Here is a 15,957-nt window from a genome sequence, read left to right on the forward strand (position 1 = left end):
GTGAGGATCCAGCGACTTGCAGTTTTTTAACATCTTTCAAAAACGCTACTTGTAGCGTTTTTGAGCTGCGTCAAAATACTGCAAGTCACCGGATCCTGACTAAACAGCACACAAACTCATGTGAACGCTGGCGTGCTGATAGGCAGGATCCTGCTTGCTCTACTGAGCATGCCCAGAACCAGTCTCGCGTGATCTGTCTCTCTCTCCTCCTCCCTCCCTCACCCTCCCTCTCTCTCTCTGTCTTTCCCCCTTCCTCCCCTCCCTCTCTCTCCCACCTGAGAGCTGCGGACACTCGTAACCAAGGTAAATATCGGGTAACCACTTCTCTTAGTTACCCGATGTTTACGTTGGTAACGTGTACAGACAGCCCTGCTCCTAGCAGCTGCAGACACTCCTAACCAAGATAAATATCGGGTATCCAAGGCCGATGTTTACCTTGGTTACCAGCGTCTGCAGCTGTCAGAAGCCGGCTCCCAGTCTAGTTCCCCTCACTCCCGATCACATGACTCCAATGCCCGCCCCTAAACATCCAGTGACAGGATCCTGCAAAGTAAACATGCGTTTGCATGCGTTTTTTGCTGTAAAAGCAGGATCCGCTTTTGCAGCAAAAAAACGTTGCTGACGCATGTTAAAAAGACGTAGTGTGAAACCAGCCTAATAAAAGTGTTTTATTTGTATTGTGTTAGGGCACCCCCTAGTGGCCGGGTGGGACGGCTGGCACCACAGTGGAAGGAGGAGCCGGCAGAAATCAGGGGGAGGAAAGAGAAGTGTATGTGTGTGTGTGAGAGAGACAGTTGGATCCGGGACGTGAGAGAGTGAACACCAAGGGGCAGAGTGTGGGAGCTGAATCCATAGGGGGCGCCGGAGAGAACGGGAGTGAACGGAACCTCAGAGAGTGAAGCAACCGGTGTGGGTCCGGTGTGTGTGTGTAACCGAAGTGGGAGCCCGGCGAAGCGGATTAACCAGGGCACATCCCCACGCGAGGGTACGTTAGGGCAGGTTGTCCCCCAGCTCCAAGAAGTGTTTTCTGCAAGCAGCCGGATTGTGAAGGCGAGTGTAATAAAAGATGTCTTTTGTTTTCACCACATCCTGCCTGAAGACTGTTTGTACAACGACCGACGATTACACCACCACACTCTGCCCCACCAAGTCAGTTCCCGACCTTGAGGTAGTGGTGGAGCCAGGGGTAAGCCTGAAAACTACGACCACGACTACAAGGCCGGAGGCGCCCCTGGCACATCATTACATGTGTGTGTTCCGCCGCTGCAGGACCTTGATGCGCTCACCTGCTCCCGGTCGGCGTCTGGTGAGTATGACTGCGGGGTCTTCTTTCTTCTGTCTTCTCTCTTCTGGGGGTGCCCGCTGCCTATAATGAAGTGTCTTGCCGTGTCTTTAACTCTTTCACCGCTGCATGACACTTCATTATTGACCGCAGTGTATGCCGGCTCCCTGCACATGTGTACCGGGAGCCGTTGTACGCTGGAGCGGGCGATGCGTGCGGAGGTCCGGGGCGAGCGGCTAATCCATGTGGGGGGCGGGGCCAGGCCGAGGCGAGCAGCCAATACGTGGGGGGGCAAAGCCAGGCCGAGCCCAGAGCGGCTAATCCATGCGGGGGGCGGGGCCAGGCCGAGGTGAACGGCCAATCTGTGGGGGGGGGGGGGCAGGCCGAGCCCGGCGGCCAATCCGACAGTTGTCACTTTTATGACACTTACGGTGACACTGTCACGAGACACAATTTTGGAGCAAGACAGACAGACAGAATAAGGCAATTATATATATAGATTAAGCCGCAATACCTGGTGCACAGGGACTACTCATGTTTTTTCTTTTTTAAACTGAAGCCTAAAGGGTGCTTTACATGCTGAGACATCGCTAGCGATTGCTAGCGATGTCGCGAGCAATAGCACCCGCCCCCGTCGTTCGTGTGACATGCGGTGATCGCTGGCGTAGCGAACAATATCGCTACAGCAGCATCACACGCACATACCTGTTCAGCGACGTCACTGTGGCCGCCGAACAATCCCTCCTTCAAGGGGGAGGTGCGTTCGGCGTCACAGCAATGTCACAGTGGCGTCACTAAACGGCCGCCCAATAGAAGAGGAGGGGAGGAGATGAGCGGCCGGAACATGCCACCCACCTCCTTCCTTCCTCCTTTCCGGTGGACGCAGGTAGGATGATGTTCGTCGTTCCTGCGGTGTCACACATAGTGATGTGTGGTGCCGCAGGAACGACGAACAACCTGCGGAATGAAACACCAACGACATTATGATTAGGAGTGACGTGTCAACAATTTTTGCCGTTTTTGCGATCGTTGATCATCGCTGCTAGCTGTCACACGATGCAATGTCGCTAACGACGCCGGATGTGCGTCACAAACACCGTGACCCCGACGATATATCGTTAACGATGTCGCAGCGTGTAAAGCACCCTACAGACCTGGCTACACACTGGCGACAAGTAGAATTTTGTTAAAAGCATAAAGCTACAGACCCTGATGAGAAGTGGAGACAGCCATTCTTTTCCAAGCATTCAAACCAGCGCAAAAACGGCACACAGGTCCTACATGGAGACACACTCATTGGTAGTGAAGTGGTATTGGTTCACAAAGCGATTCTGCCATGCGTCCTGCAGCTGAAACTTCACTATTGCCTGCTGCTGCTCGCAGTCTCTCCACCATATGCAGGGTGGCATCCCACCTTGTTGGTAAGTCGCATATGAGGCGGGGAGTGGGAAGGCCGAAGTGACTCTGCACTATAGACAGGTGAACAGCTTCAGGCTGAGAACGCCGAAAGTGTGCACATACTGCCCAGACTTTCAGCAGAAGCTCTGACATATTAGGGTAATTTTTGAGGAAGTTCTATGTACCACCCCTGCAGCAGTCGGACTGCTCGGATCCGGGGTTGCTGTGGCTCAAGGGTCTCCGGACCCGGGGGCTTGCGGCCACTCGATAATCAAAGGGGGGTTATTTACAGGGGATAAGTGTTTGTGACGCCACCTGTGGTTCGCGGTAAGGGGAGTACCGCTGCTGCCAGTGTTGGGAGTACCTGGGGAAGATGGAGTGGGGCAGACAGATGACGTTCCCTCCACGGGTCGGGGAGGCCCCGGGACTCTGGATGGAGGTGAATGGTGGATAGGATGGTGCAGGCTGTACGGGCAGGCCGGGCACAGGGAAAGCAGTGTACTCACTCAGGCCGTGTGGATGTTGGTGCGACCGTTAAGTAGACTCTGACACAGGAGTAAACCAAGTCTCTGGGTTCCGCTGCCAGTTTGGGGAAGCACGTCCGGGAAACCGTCCCCATTGGTATTGCTAGTGGTCTGGATCCTGCCTCCATGCACATGTGTTTAGCTGTTTCTGAGTGACCCCTCGGCCTGAAGCGGTCGGGGTCCTGCTCCCTACAAGTAAATAGAGGAACTGTGCTCTCGATGGCTGACACTTGGGATATTTGCAGGCTGCATAAGCTGGAAAGCCCTATCCCCCTCGTTGTGTTACTGCCTTCGATCGCTGAGCTCTTGGGGAAGTTCATAAAGAGACTATCCTACACAGGTTAATTATCAGGTTGCGTGAAGTTACTCCCTGATCTAGGGTCCAGTACCCCGCCGTGCTCAGTACCCGTCCGGTTACTGGCCATTTTTCTCCAAAACTAAGTCTGGGCACCCTCCTCCAATACCCTGCCACCACTGTCCGCGACCTAACCAAAAGTCCCACAGGGAGCTCCAACTCCCAGCTCCTCACTCTTTGGGAGCTACTACTAGTCTGACTCTAAACTCTGACTTCCTCCTCCTTCCAGTCTGCTTGACCCCTAGGCGGGTGGCCCTGTTTCAGCTAGACCACCCACTGGTGTGCCTGACAGGGTGTGGTGTGAGGTGTGGTTAGGATTTGAATGATGATGGAAGCAATACCAACAGTTAGGATCCCAGAACCATGGGCGGGTGAGCTCTGCACCAGAAGAGAAAGGAGTGCAGCTCCCTGTGACACCCTGATAGATTCAGGGGCGTCACATCTAAATCACAAAATTCAGCACATACTCCCGGCAAGGGATGTGTATCAAGCCACCTAGGCCTAGAACTGCGACGAGATTTTGGCCACTGACGCACACCACCAGGCTGGGCTGTAGGTCCACAGTCACCAGCCACTCATCTGTTTGTTCTTTTATGAACGTTCACAGCTCCTGTGTGGTGTGAGGTTTATCCCCCAGGCACATGAGCTTAAGAATCGCCTGCTGTTGTTTACCCCTGGCTGAACTGAAGTTGGTCTTGCAGGTCTTACTCTGACCGGATGAGAAGGAGGTGGAGGAAACAGAGTAGGAGGAGGAAGCAACACTGACCGATAAATGTCCAACGATCCCAGCTGCTGGTAGGACATGAACATCTGGCGCCTCATGCCAAGCCGCCACTACGTTTACCCAGTGTGCATTTAAGAGAGATACCATCCCTGCCTGTGCTTACTGATCCAAGTATCTGCATCTCGTGCTTTGAAGTCAGTTAATGCATCATGCAGGTAGTGCTCAGGTTGAGATTTTTCCCGTCTCTTCAGGCTCTGATGGCACATTTTGCAAACCACTACTCTCTTGTCATCAGTGCATTTCCAGAAGAAATGCCATGCCAGGGTACTCTTTTGAGCTGGCTTTGCTTGGAGGGTTTCACTGGCGCAACGGGTGGTAGCAGCAAATGTCCTGGCTATGGGCCATCCACAGAGCTTTTGCCCCATGCTCCTTCTTTTGCTGTGCTGCTGTTTCATCTTCCTGAACAGTTTTTCTTCGGAATTGTGCACATCACTATCATGGCCTTTGCTACAGGTGGGGTCAAGCACCTCGTCGTCATCCATTGTGTCACCTTCCACCCACTCCTCAGCCCTGCCCTCCTTCTCAGTCGGCAAACTGACGAAAGTCGCAGCAGTTGGCACCTGTGTTTCATCATCCTCTGAGCTGTGGTGCGGCGATCCGCAGACAGTGTCCACCAGCCTTCCCACAGACTCATCCTCTTACACAACAAGTGATTGATTGTCCGTGCACTCGGTCTCTTCCATCTCTAGGGCAGGGCCTGGTGGATAGGCCACAGGACCCCAGCCAGCAGATTCATCAAAAAGCATAAGTGATTGCTGCATGACTTGTGGCTCTCACTGCTTGGCTGATTTTGAATTGGTTGAGGTGGAAGGAAGATGAATATGGATCTTAGAAGACGACTCTGAGCTTTCAGTTGTGGACTGGGTGGAAGACAATGCAAAGGAACTAGAGGCATTGGTAGCCATATAATCTAATAATGCCTCATGCTCTGGCCTCACCATTCGTGCAGCAGTACTTGCGACTAAGAAATGATGAAGACCAGCCTGCGGCCTGTGTGCACCAGAGGAAGGTGTTTCAGTTTGGAGCGTATTAGGCACACATATACTAGGTCCTCACCCTGAAGGAGCTACAATACCAGCAGTACCACCACCAGCAGCACCACGACCAGCACCACCACCATGGCCATGTCCACTATTAGAAGTTTGTGTCCCAAAGAATGAGAATAACAAGTTCAGATTATTACACAGCCTGTATACAGAGAATGATTATAACAAAGCCTGTATACAGCTGCTTTGGAGCGCTGCACCGAACTATGTGATACAGCGCTGTATTTGATGTTGAATTACATGCACTTATCACTGTCCCTCACTCCTACAGCGTCCTATCCCTACAATGTATTTGTTGTTTTAGTAACTGCACCTATCACTGTCCCTCATTACAACAGCGTGCGCTCCCTATCCTACTGAAGGCAAAATGGAAGTGCGGCCTGTGATCTGGCCGTTATACATGTCGCGTAATGGAGTGCACCAGCCAATCACAGCCATACCAATAATTAGTATGGTTGCGATAGTGCCTACAGCCTAAAATCTTGCTGATTGGCTACTCTGCTACATTTCAACAAGCTTTAATTGGCTGACAAACCCGAGTAGGAACCGAACGTACAGTAAAAAGTCCGTGTTCGGGGTTCAGCACTGGGCACAAGGTGTCTGATACGGACCTTAAACTTTACAGTTCAGGCTCGCTCATCCCTACTCATGATGCCTTTTAATGGCTAATAAAAAATTAAATAAATGATGTTACAAAGCAAGCTTTCCAGACTACTGAGGTCTCCTCATCAACTACAAGATTATTATTTTGTTTCTCCCACTGAGAGCAATCAATCTTTATTCACCTGGAGAACACGGCACCAAACTAAGAATCTAGGACGTCACCAGCATCATCACCCTCCGCTTTCTCTTAGGGGTCCACCATACAGATTAGATTCTTCTTCCCATGATTTTCAAAGTTGTCTACACATTCTACGTACGCTGTCATTTGGCTTTGCAGATTAGAGATCTGGGCAGCTAAGGGTCAACATCTTCTAATTTCAGGAGATAGGATGGATCCTACCTGTAAGATCTGGCTGATACACATCTCACTCCAACAGAAGGGCGTCCAATGCCCAAAATAATGGGGATAGTTTTGGGTGGAGGAGCATGTGGTGGTCTAGCAGCAGAATGGTGACCATTTGATATGACCGGACTACAACCCTGATAAAGCAGCCACAGCCGGTGACTGAGAAGAATCTGTGACTTCTCTGCATTTAGTGGTCACTACTCACCTGGGCGGTTATCTGTAGGAATCTCCTCTTTACTCCGCTCATCACCCCTCACATATGTCTCTGTAGTATTAATATGGGGCAGATCTTCACCCTGAAACAAATATTGTAAAAGTCACAGACAGATGGAGAAGTCCCATCTATGATCAGCTCTAATCCTGCCATCTCCACCGCTCTCATTACACAAGTATAACACATATAATACTGGAGGATAAAACAAGACTGAGCACAAGACCTTCACAGCCGTCTACACATCATAGGGACATTTCATGGCCCCTTCTCTCCATCTACCTGATGATCCTGAGGAACATCGGGGCCTTCTTGTTTACAGTCCTGGGGGAGAAGAGGACGGGGACATCTCTCTGGTGTTGTCCGGTTACTGGATAGACCTGGAGGAGACACATACAGGGGCTGAATTCATTCCTTACATACAGATAATTATAGGCCATGTGTATTTAGTCCTGTCTATTACCTGGTGATGTGAGGGGCTGGGGAACCTCCATCATGACGTCCTTGTACAGATCTTTGTGTCCTTCTAAATACTCCCACTCCTCCATGGAGAAATAGACGGTGACGTCCTGACGCCTTATAGGAACCTGACACATACAATGATACCGTCACCCCCGATCCCTTCATAGCGTTACTGTATAATGTCCCAGCATTCCCAGCAGTTTCACCTCTCCAGTCAGCAGCTCAATCATCTTGTAGGTGAGTTCTAGGATCTTCTGGTCATTGATGTCCTCATGTATCGGAGGGTGAGGTGGAGGCCCCGTGATTGGGCTCAGGGGTCTTCCCCATCCCTCAGACACAGGGGCCTGACAGCGCTCACTAGAGGTCTTCTTCACTACTGTGTAATCCTGGTTATGGAGAGACACAGTAATAAATCTCACTCCAGACATTTCCAGAGTCCTCACCTCTCCAGTTCTGTCCATCTGTTATTCCCATAGATAAGAATGATGTAATGTGACGTCATCAGAATCTCTCACCTCTCCAGTAAGCCGGAAGAGGATCTCTAGGGTGAGGTGTAATATCCTCTCCGCCATCTTGTCCCTGTCCATATCCATCCTTCACGGGGCAATCAGGAGAATTCTCTTCTATAGAAGATCTCCACTGAGAGGATCCGATATTGTAGGGACCTGAATGGGGAGAAGATGACGATGTAACATCATAAAGAATCCGCTATAATAATACAATTACTGGAGAGAAAAAGGGGAAACATATAATGAGAACATTCTGGGGAAACATTATACTGTGTGAGGGCAGAAAGGGGCCGAGGACCGAGGGCAGAAAGGGGCCGAGGACCGAGGGCAGAAAGGGGCCGAGGACCGAGGGCAGAAAGGGGCCGAGGACCGAGGGCAGAAAGGGGCCGAGGACCGAGGGCAGAAAGGTGACGAGGACCGAGGGCAGAAAAGGGCCGAGGACTGAGGGCAGACGGGTTTCCTCACTTCCGGCCTCTCATAGTTGGGGCGTCTGTATCTATCAGAGGAAAAGGAACAAAAACCTCACGATTCATAGAAATCAGCGAGAGAAAAACACCAAGAAAGTCTCAGAGCTGAAGGGGTTAATGCCACCTGCCCCAGTAATGGGGAATCTCCACACACCTCCACCTGCAGAGCCGCACACTAGATATATAATAACCTGCACCTACCTCCACCTGCAGAGCCGCACACTAGATATATAATACCCTGCACCTACCTCCACCTGCAGAGCCGCACACTAGATATATAATACCCTGCACCTACCTCCACCTGCAGAGCCGCACACTAGATATATAATACCCTGCACCTACCTCCACCTGCAGAGCCGCACACTAGATATATAATACCCTGCACCTACCTCCACCTGCAGAGCCGCACACTAGATATATAATACCCTGTACCTACCTCCTCCTGCAGAGCCGCACACTAGATATATAATACCCTGCACCTACCTCCACCTGCAGAGCCGCACACTAGATATATAATACCCTGCACCTACCTCCACCTGCAGAGCCGCACACTAGATATATAATAACCTGCACCTACCTCCACCTGCAGAGCCGCGCACTAGATATATAATACCCTGCACCTGCCTCCACCTGCAGAGCCGCACACTAGATATATAATACCCTGCACCTACCTCCACCTGCAGAGCCGCACACTAGATATATAATACCCTGCACCTACCTCCTCCTGCAGAGCCGCACACTAGATATATAATACCCTGCACCTACCTCCACCTGCAGAGCCGCACACTAGATATATAATACCCTGCACCTACCTCCACCTGCAGAGCCACACACTAGATATATAATACCCTGCACCTACCTCCACCTGCAGAGCCGCACACTAGATATATAATACCCTGCACTTACCTCCACCTGCAGAGCTGCACACTAGATATATAATACCCTGCACCTACCTCCACCTGCAGAGCCGCACACTAGATATATAATACCCTGCACCTACCTCCACCTGCAGAGCCGCACACTAGATATATAATACCCTGCACCTACCTCCACCTGCAGAGCCGCACACTAGATATATAATACCCTGCACCTACCTCCACCTGCAGAGCCGTACACTAGATATATAATACCCTGCACCTACCTCCACCTGCAGAGCCGCACACTAGATATATAATACCCTGCACCTACCTCCACCTGCAGAGCCGCACACTAGATATATAATACCCTGCACCTACCTCCTCCTGCAGAGCCGCACACTAGATATATAATAACCTGCACCTACCTCCTCCTGCAGAGCCGCACACTAGATATATAATACCCTGCACCTACCTCCACCTGCAGAGCCGCACACTAGATATATAATACCCTGCACCTACCTCCACCTGCAGAGCCGCACACTAGATATATAATACCCTGCACCTACCTCCACCTGCAGAGCCGCACACTAGATATATAATAACCTGCACCTACCTCCACCTGCAGAGCCGCACACTAGATATATAATACCCTGCACCTACCTCCACCTGCAGAGCCGCACACTAGATATATAATACCCTGCACCTACCTCCTCCTGCAGAGCCGCACACTAGATATATAATACCCTGCACCTACCTCCACCTGCAGAGCCGCACACTAGATATATAATACCCTGCACCTACCTCCACCTGCAGAGCCGCACACTAGATATATAATACCCTGCACCTACCTCCACCTGCAGAGCCGCACACTAGATATATAATACCCTGCACCTACCTCCACCTGCAGAGCCGCACACTAGATATATAATACCCTGCACCTACCTCCACCTGCAGAGCCGCACACTAGATATATAATACCCTGCACCTACCTCCACCTGCAGAGCCGCACACTAGATATATAATACCCTGCACCTACCTCCACCTGCAGAGCCGCACACTAGATATATAATACCCTGCACCTACCTCCACCTGCAGAGCCGCACACTAGATATATAATACCCTGCACCTACCTCCACCTGCAGAGCCGCACACTAGATATATAATACCCTGCACCTACCTCCACCTGCAGAGCCGTACACTAGATATATAATACCCTGCACCTACCTCCACCTGCAGAGCCGCACACTAGATATATAATACCCTGCACCTACCTCCACCTGCAGAGCCGCACACTAGATATATAATACCCTGCACCTACCTCCACCTGCAGAGCCGCACACTAGATATATAATAACCTGCACCTACCTCCACCTGCAGAGCCGCACACTAGATATATAATACCCTGCACCTACCTCCACCTGCAGAGCCGCACACTAGATATATAATACCCTGCACCTACCTCCACCTGCAGAGCCGCACACTAGATATATAATACCCTGCACCTACCTCCACCTGCAGAGCCGCACACTAGATATATAATACCCCGCACCTACCTCCACCTGCAGAGCCGCACACTAGATATATAATACCCCGCACCTACCTCCACCTGCAGAGCCGCACACTAGATATATAATACCCCGCACCTACCTCCACCTGCAGAGCCGCACACTAGATATATAATACCCCGCACCTACCTCCACCTGCAGAGCCGCACACTAGATATATAATACCCTGCACCTACCTCCACCTGCAGAGCCGCACACTAGATATATAATACCCTGCACCTACCTCCACCTGCAGAGCCGCACACTAGATATATAATACCCTGCACCTACCTCCACCTGCAGAGCCGCACACTAGATATATAATACCCTGCACCTACCTCCACCTGCAGAGCCGCACACTAGATATATAATACCCTGCACCTACCTCCACCTGCAGAGCCGCACACTAGATATATAATACCCTGCACCTACCTCCACCTGCAGAGCCGCACACTAGATATATAATACCCTGCACCTACCTCCACCTGCAGAGCCGCACACTAGATATATAATACCCTGCACCTACCTCCACCTGCAGAGCCGCACACTAGATATATAATACCCTGCACCTACCTCCTCCTGCAGAGCCGCACACTAGATATATAATACCCTGCACCTACCTCCACCTGCAGAGCCGCACACTAGATATATAATACCCTGCACCTACCTCCACCTGCAGAGCCGCACACTAGATATATAATAACCTGCACCTACCTCCACCTGCAGAGCCGCACACTAGATATATAATACCCTGCACCTACCTCCACCTGCAGAGCCGCACACTAGATATATAATACCCTGCACCTACCTCCACCTGCAGAGCCGCACACTAGATATATAATACCCTGCACCTACCTCCACCTGCAGAGCCGCACACTAGATATATAATACCCTGCACCTACCTCCACCTGCAGAGCCGCACACTAGATATATAATACCCTGCACCTACCTCCACCTGCAGAGCCGCACACTAGATATATAATACCCTGCACCTACCTCCACCTGCAGAGCCGCACACTAGATATATAATACCCTGCACCTACCTCCACCTGCAGAGCCGCACACTAGATATATAATACCCTGCACCTACCTCCACCTGCAGAGCCGCACACTAGATATATAATACCCTGCACCTACCTCCACCTGCAGAGCCGTACACTAGATATATAATACCCTGCACCTACCTCCACCTGCAGAGCCGCACACTAGATATATAATACCCTGCACCTACCTCCACCTGCAGAGCCGCACACTAGATATATAATACCCTGCACCTACCTCCACCTGCAGAGCCGCACACTAGATATATAATAACCTGCACCTACCTCCACCTGCAGAGCCGCACACTAGATATATAATACCCTGCACCTACCTCCACCTGCAGAGCCGCACACTAGATATATAATACCCTGCACCTACCTCCACCTGCAGAGCCGCACACTAGATATATAATACCCTGCACCTACCTCCACCTGCAGAGCCGCACACTAGATATATAATACCCTGCACCTACCTCCACCTGCAGAGCCGCACACTAGATATATAATACCCCGCACCTACCTCCACCTGCAGAGCCGCACACTAGATATATAATACCCCGCACCTACCTCCACCTGCAGAGCCGCACACTAGATATATAATACCCCGCACCTACCTCCACCTGCAGAGCCGCACACTAGATATATAATACCCCGCACCTACCTCCACCTGCAGAGCCGCACACTAGATATATAATACCCTGCACCTACCTCCACCTGCAGAGCCGCACACTAGATATATAATACCCTGCACCTACCTCCACCTGCAGAGCCGCACACTAGATATATAATACCCTGCACCTACCTCCACCTGCAGAGCCGCACACTAGATATATAATACCCTGCACCTACCTCCACCTGCAGAGCCGCACACTAGATATATAATACCCTGCACCTACCTCCACCTGCAGAGCCGCACACTAGATATATAATACCCTGCACCTACCTCCACCTGCAGAGCCGCACACTAGATATATAATACCCTGCACCTACCTCCACCTGCAGAGCCGCACACTAGATATATAATACCCTGCACCTACCTCCTCCTGCAGAGCCGCACACTAGATATATAATACCCTGCACCTACCTCCACCTGCAGAGCCGCACACTAGATATATAATACCCTGCACCTACCTCCACCTGCAGAGCCGCACACTAGATATATAATACCCTGCACCTACCTCCACCTGCAGAGCCGTACACTAGATATATAATACCCTGCACCTACCTCCACCTGCAGAGCCGCACACTAGATATATAATACCCTGCACCTACCTCCACCTGCAGAGCCGCACACTAGATATATAATACCCTGCACCTACCTCCACCTGCAGAGCCGCACACTAGATATATAATACCCCGCACCTACCTCCACCTGCAGAGCCGCACACTAGATATATAATACCCCGCACCTACCTCCACCTGCAGAGCCGCACACTAGATATATAATACCCTGCACCTACCTCCACCTGCAGAGCCGCACACTAGATATATAATACCCCGCACCTACCTCCACCTGCAGAGCCGCACACTAGATATATAATACCCTGCACCTACCTCCACCTGCAGAGCCGCACACTAGATATATAATACCCTGCACCTACCTCCACCTGCAGAGCCGCACACTAGATATATAATACCCTGCACCTACCTCCACCTGCAGAGCCGCACACTAGATATATAATACCCTGCACCTACCTCCACCTGCAGAGCCGCACACTAGATATATAATACCCTGCACCTACCTCCACCTGCAGAGCCGCACACTAGATATATAATACCCTGCACCTACCTCCACCTGCAGAGCCGCACACTAGATATATAATACCCTGCACCTACCTCCACCTGCAGAGCCGCACACTAGATATATAATACCCTGCACCTACCTCCACCTGCAGAGCCGCACACTAGATATATAATACCCTGCACCTACCTCCACCTGCAGAGCCGCACACTAGATATATAATACCCTGCACATACCTCCACCTGCAGAGCCGCACACTAGATATATAATACCCTGCACCTACCTCCACCTGCAGAGCCGCACACTAGATATATGGCTGCTCTGTGCTTACAGGACCTGTGATGATGTCACATGGAGGGGAGGAGTCAGGGGTCACATGATCAGCTCCTCAGTGTAGTCCTATATTGGTGTGCACACACTGGATGAGGCGCGGTGTCAGTGGACGATTATAGTAAACCACTGTTGCGTATGTATGTGACCCCTGTTGCGTATGTATGTGACCCCTGTTGCATATGTATGTGACCCCTGTTGCGTATGTATGTGACCCCTGTTGACTCCTTCACACTCATTTCAATTTTTGCTAAATTGAATTCTTTATTGATAAGTTCAGGTGAGGAGAAGATTTATTGAGCGACTTTAGTAGTAAAACGTTTGGACCTGATCGGTTTTGATCACAAGTCGCTGAAAATGTGTGTACGACGTATATGGAGCAGAGCCGCATGTGTACGATGTGTACGGGACAGCGCTATGTGTGTACGATGTCTACGTAGTGGAGCTGTGTATGTAACAGCTGTGTGTGCACAACATGTATGTAGCAGAGCCATGTGTACACAATGTGTATGTAGCGGAGCTGTGTGTGCATGATGTGTGTGTAGCGGATATCCTCTTTTACCACTTTATTAATCCCCAAAACGTTCATGCACTTCCGACATAATCCACACAAGGTCCCACAATGATTCAAGCTCTGCTACATGTAGTCATAAAATCCCAATTCACATAGAATAGCCACGAAAAATAGTAAAAATACACCATTTTATTAGTTCATCACAAAAGACATAAAAGCTGCAAGGAAAAATAACAACAAAGGAAATGGATCAAGACACAGCGATAAAGCACCAAAACAGTCAATTAAGATTTTAAATATGTATCAAATTAATTTTTTAGGTGCAACAAGAATATGGGCCATCACTTGGTAATATAGTAATATCAATTAAATAATGGATATCAATACAATCAAACTAGCAGCTACAACTTACTAAAATATAAAGTACAAAATATCATTTATAATAGCAACAATGTGCAAACAATGTAAAACTAGCAGCTTGGGAAAAAAAAACCAAAACCCACTATATATACTAATAACACCAATTCATTAAATAAAGTGCACTAGTGAAAATAGCTAATTAATAAATAGTAATTGTTAAAAAGTAGCAGCAATTTAATTATACATAGTATTCCATAGTATCTCATATATAATACATGTGCAAGATTGCAGAGATCAAATGACAAAAATCTAAGATAATATTTGTGGTTCATTAGATCAATCAAGGTATTTACCTGAGGCCATGACTGTATCAGCTGTGCCGACGCCAATCCCAGACCCACCCTACGCGCATTTCGGCGTACCTTCGTCAGAGGAGAATGAATGGGGCCGAAACAGCAAAAGTCGGTGCTATTTAAAGCACCCGTATCTAATCAAATGGGGAAAAAATTCCCGCCGGAACAATTACATGGCGCATGCGTTTCAGACTCCAGGACAGCAAGACGTCACTGATCAGAGACGTCACCTGGAAGGAGAGCAGGTGACACGGAAGGCACAGAGCCACGTGATAAACACGTGACGCGATGCCGATCACATGACCCAATCCGTGCCGAGTATGAGACGCCTCCAAGCATGACGTCCGCTCTCCCAATCTGCGCATGCGCTCCATTCCGGACATATATATAAAGAAGATTAAAGTATACAACTGAGAATAACATGAGCCATAAGTATGTAGAATGGGATTAGGGGTATGATGTTATCAAATGTACCACAAATATGTATCCATATGAAGGGAGGACATAAGGAAACATATATAATAGGAAAATAAATGAATAGATAATACTATAAAAATCAAAAAATCCCCTTAAAAAATGTGAGCTATACACACATGAAAAGTAAATAAAAATTAAAAAATGAGAGAAGAATAAGTGAAGAATAAGTAAAAAATAAAAAAACAAAATGACTGTAAGATGAATGCAATATGTGTATAAAAGTGATGAAAAATATATATGCAATGAATACTATGCATATACAAATTGATGTATCTACAAACTAAATAAAAATGATCCTAAAAACCTAGATAAAAAGTGTATGTTGCAAAATGGAAACGTGTAGTATATAAAGATAATGTGATAGTGATGTGAATATGATGTGAAAAGAAATATAATAATATATTAAACATTACCATTGTTGAATATATCATATTACCCACACCCACCCCCATGCATAAAAAATATATAAAAAGTGAACATTAAATAAGTCCTAATGAACAAGACCATATGTGTCTCGTCACTTTCTTGTCTTTATCTTCATATCTCTTCATTTTAATTTCATCTGTATTCATCTGCATCCAGAAGTCCCAAATTAGCCCCGAGATAAAACGCATCCCCATGTTCATATACTAAAAGATATATATTAATAGTATTAATAATTATACAAAAATTAATAAGGCAATTCCGACAACAA

General features: G+C 48.9%; 1 protein-coding gene across 1 annotated transcript in view; it reads right to left on the reverse strand.

The window, feature by feature from the left end:
• LOC142258985 (uncharacterized) overlaps positions 1 to 15,957 on the reverse strand; it is a 97,329-nt gene that overhangs the window by 19,712 nt on the left and 61,660 nt on the right. Inside the window, exons 13-17 of the mRNA XM_075331526.1 lie at positions 15,785 to 15,892; positions 7,278 to 7,499; positions 7,073 to 7,196; positions 6,892 to 6,989; positions 6,604 to 6,694 (exon numbers count right to left, since the gene is read on the reverse strand). Coding sequence (XP_075187641.1) covers positions 6,604 to 6,694; positions 6,892 to 6,989; positions 7,073 to 7,196; positions 7,278 to 7,499; positions 15,785 to 15,892 — 643 coding nt within the window. The remainder of the gene's footprint in view (positions 1 to 6,603; positions 6,695 to 6,891; positions 6,990 to 7,072; positions 7,197 to 7,277; positions 7,500 to 15,784; positions 15,893 to 15,957) is intronic.

Source organism: Anomaloglossus baeobatrachus, assembly GCF_048569485.1.
Source record: "Anomaloglossus baeobatrachus isolate aAnoBae1 chromosome 5 unlocalized genomic scaffold, aAnoBae1.hap1 SUPER_5_unloc_20, whole genome shotgun sequence".
Lineage (NCBI taxonomy): Eukaryota > Metazoa > Chordata > Amphibia > Anura > Aromobatidae > Anomaloglossus > Anomaloglossus baeobatrachus.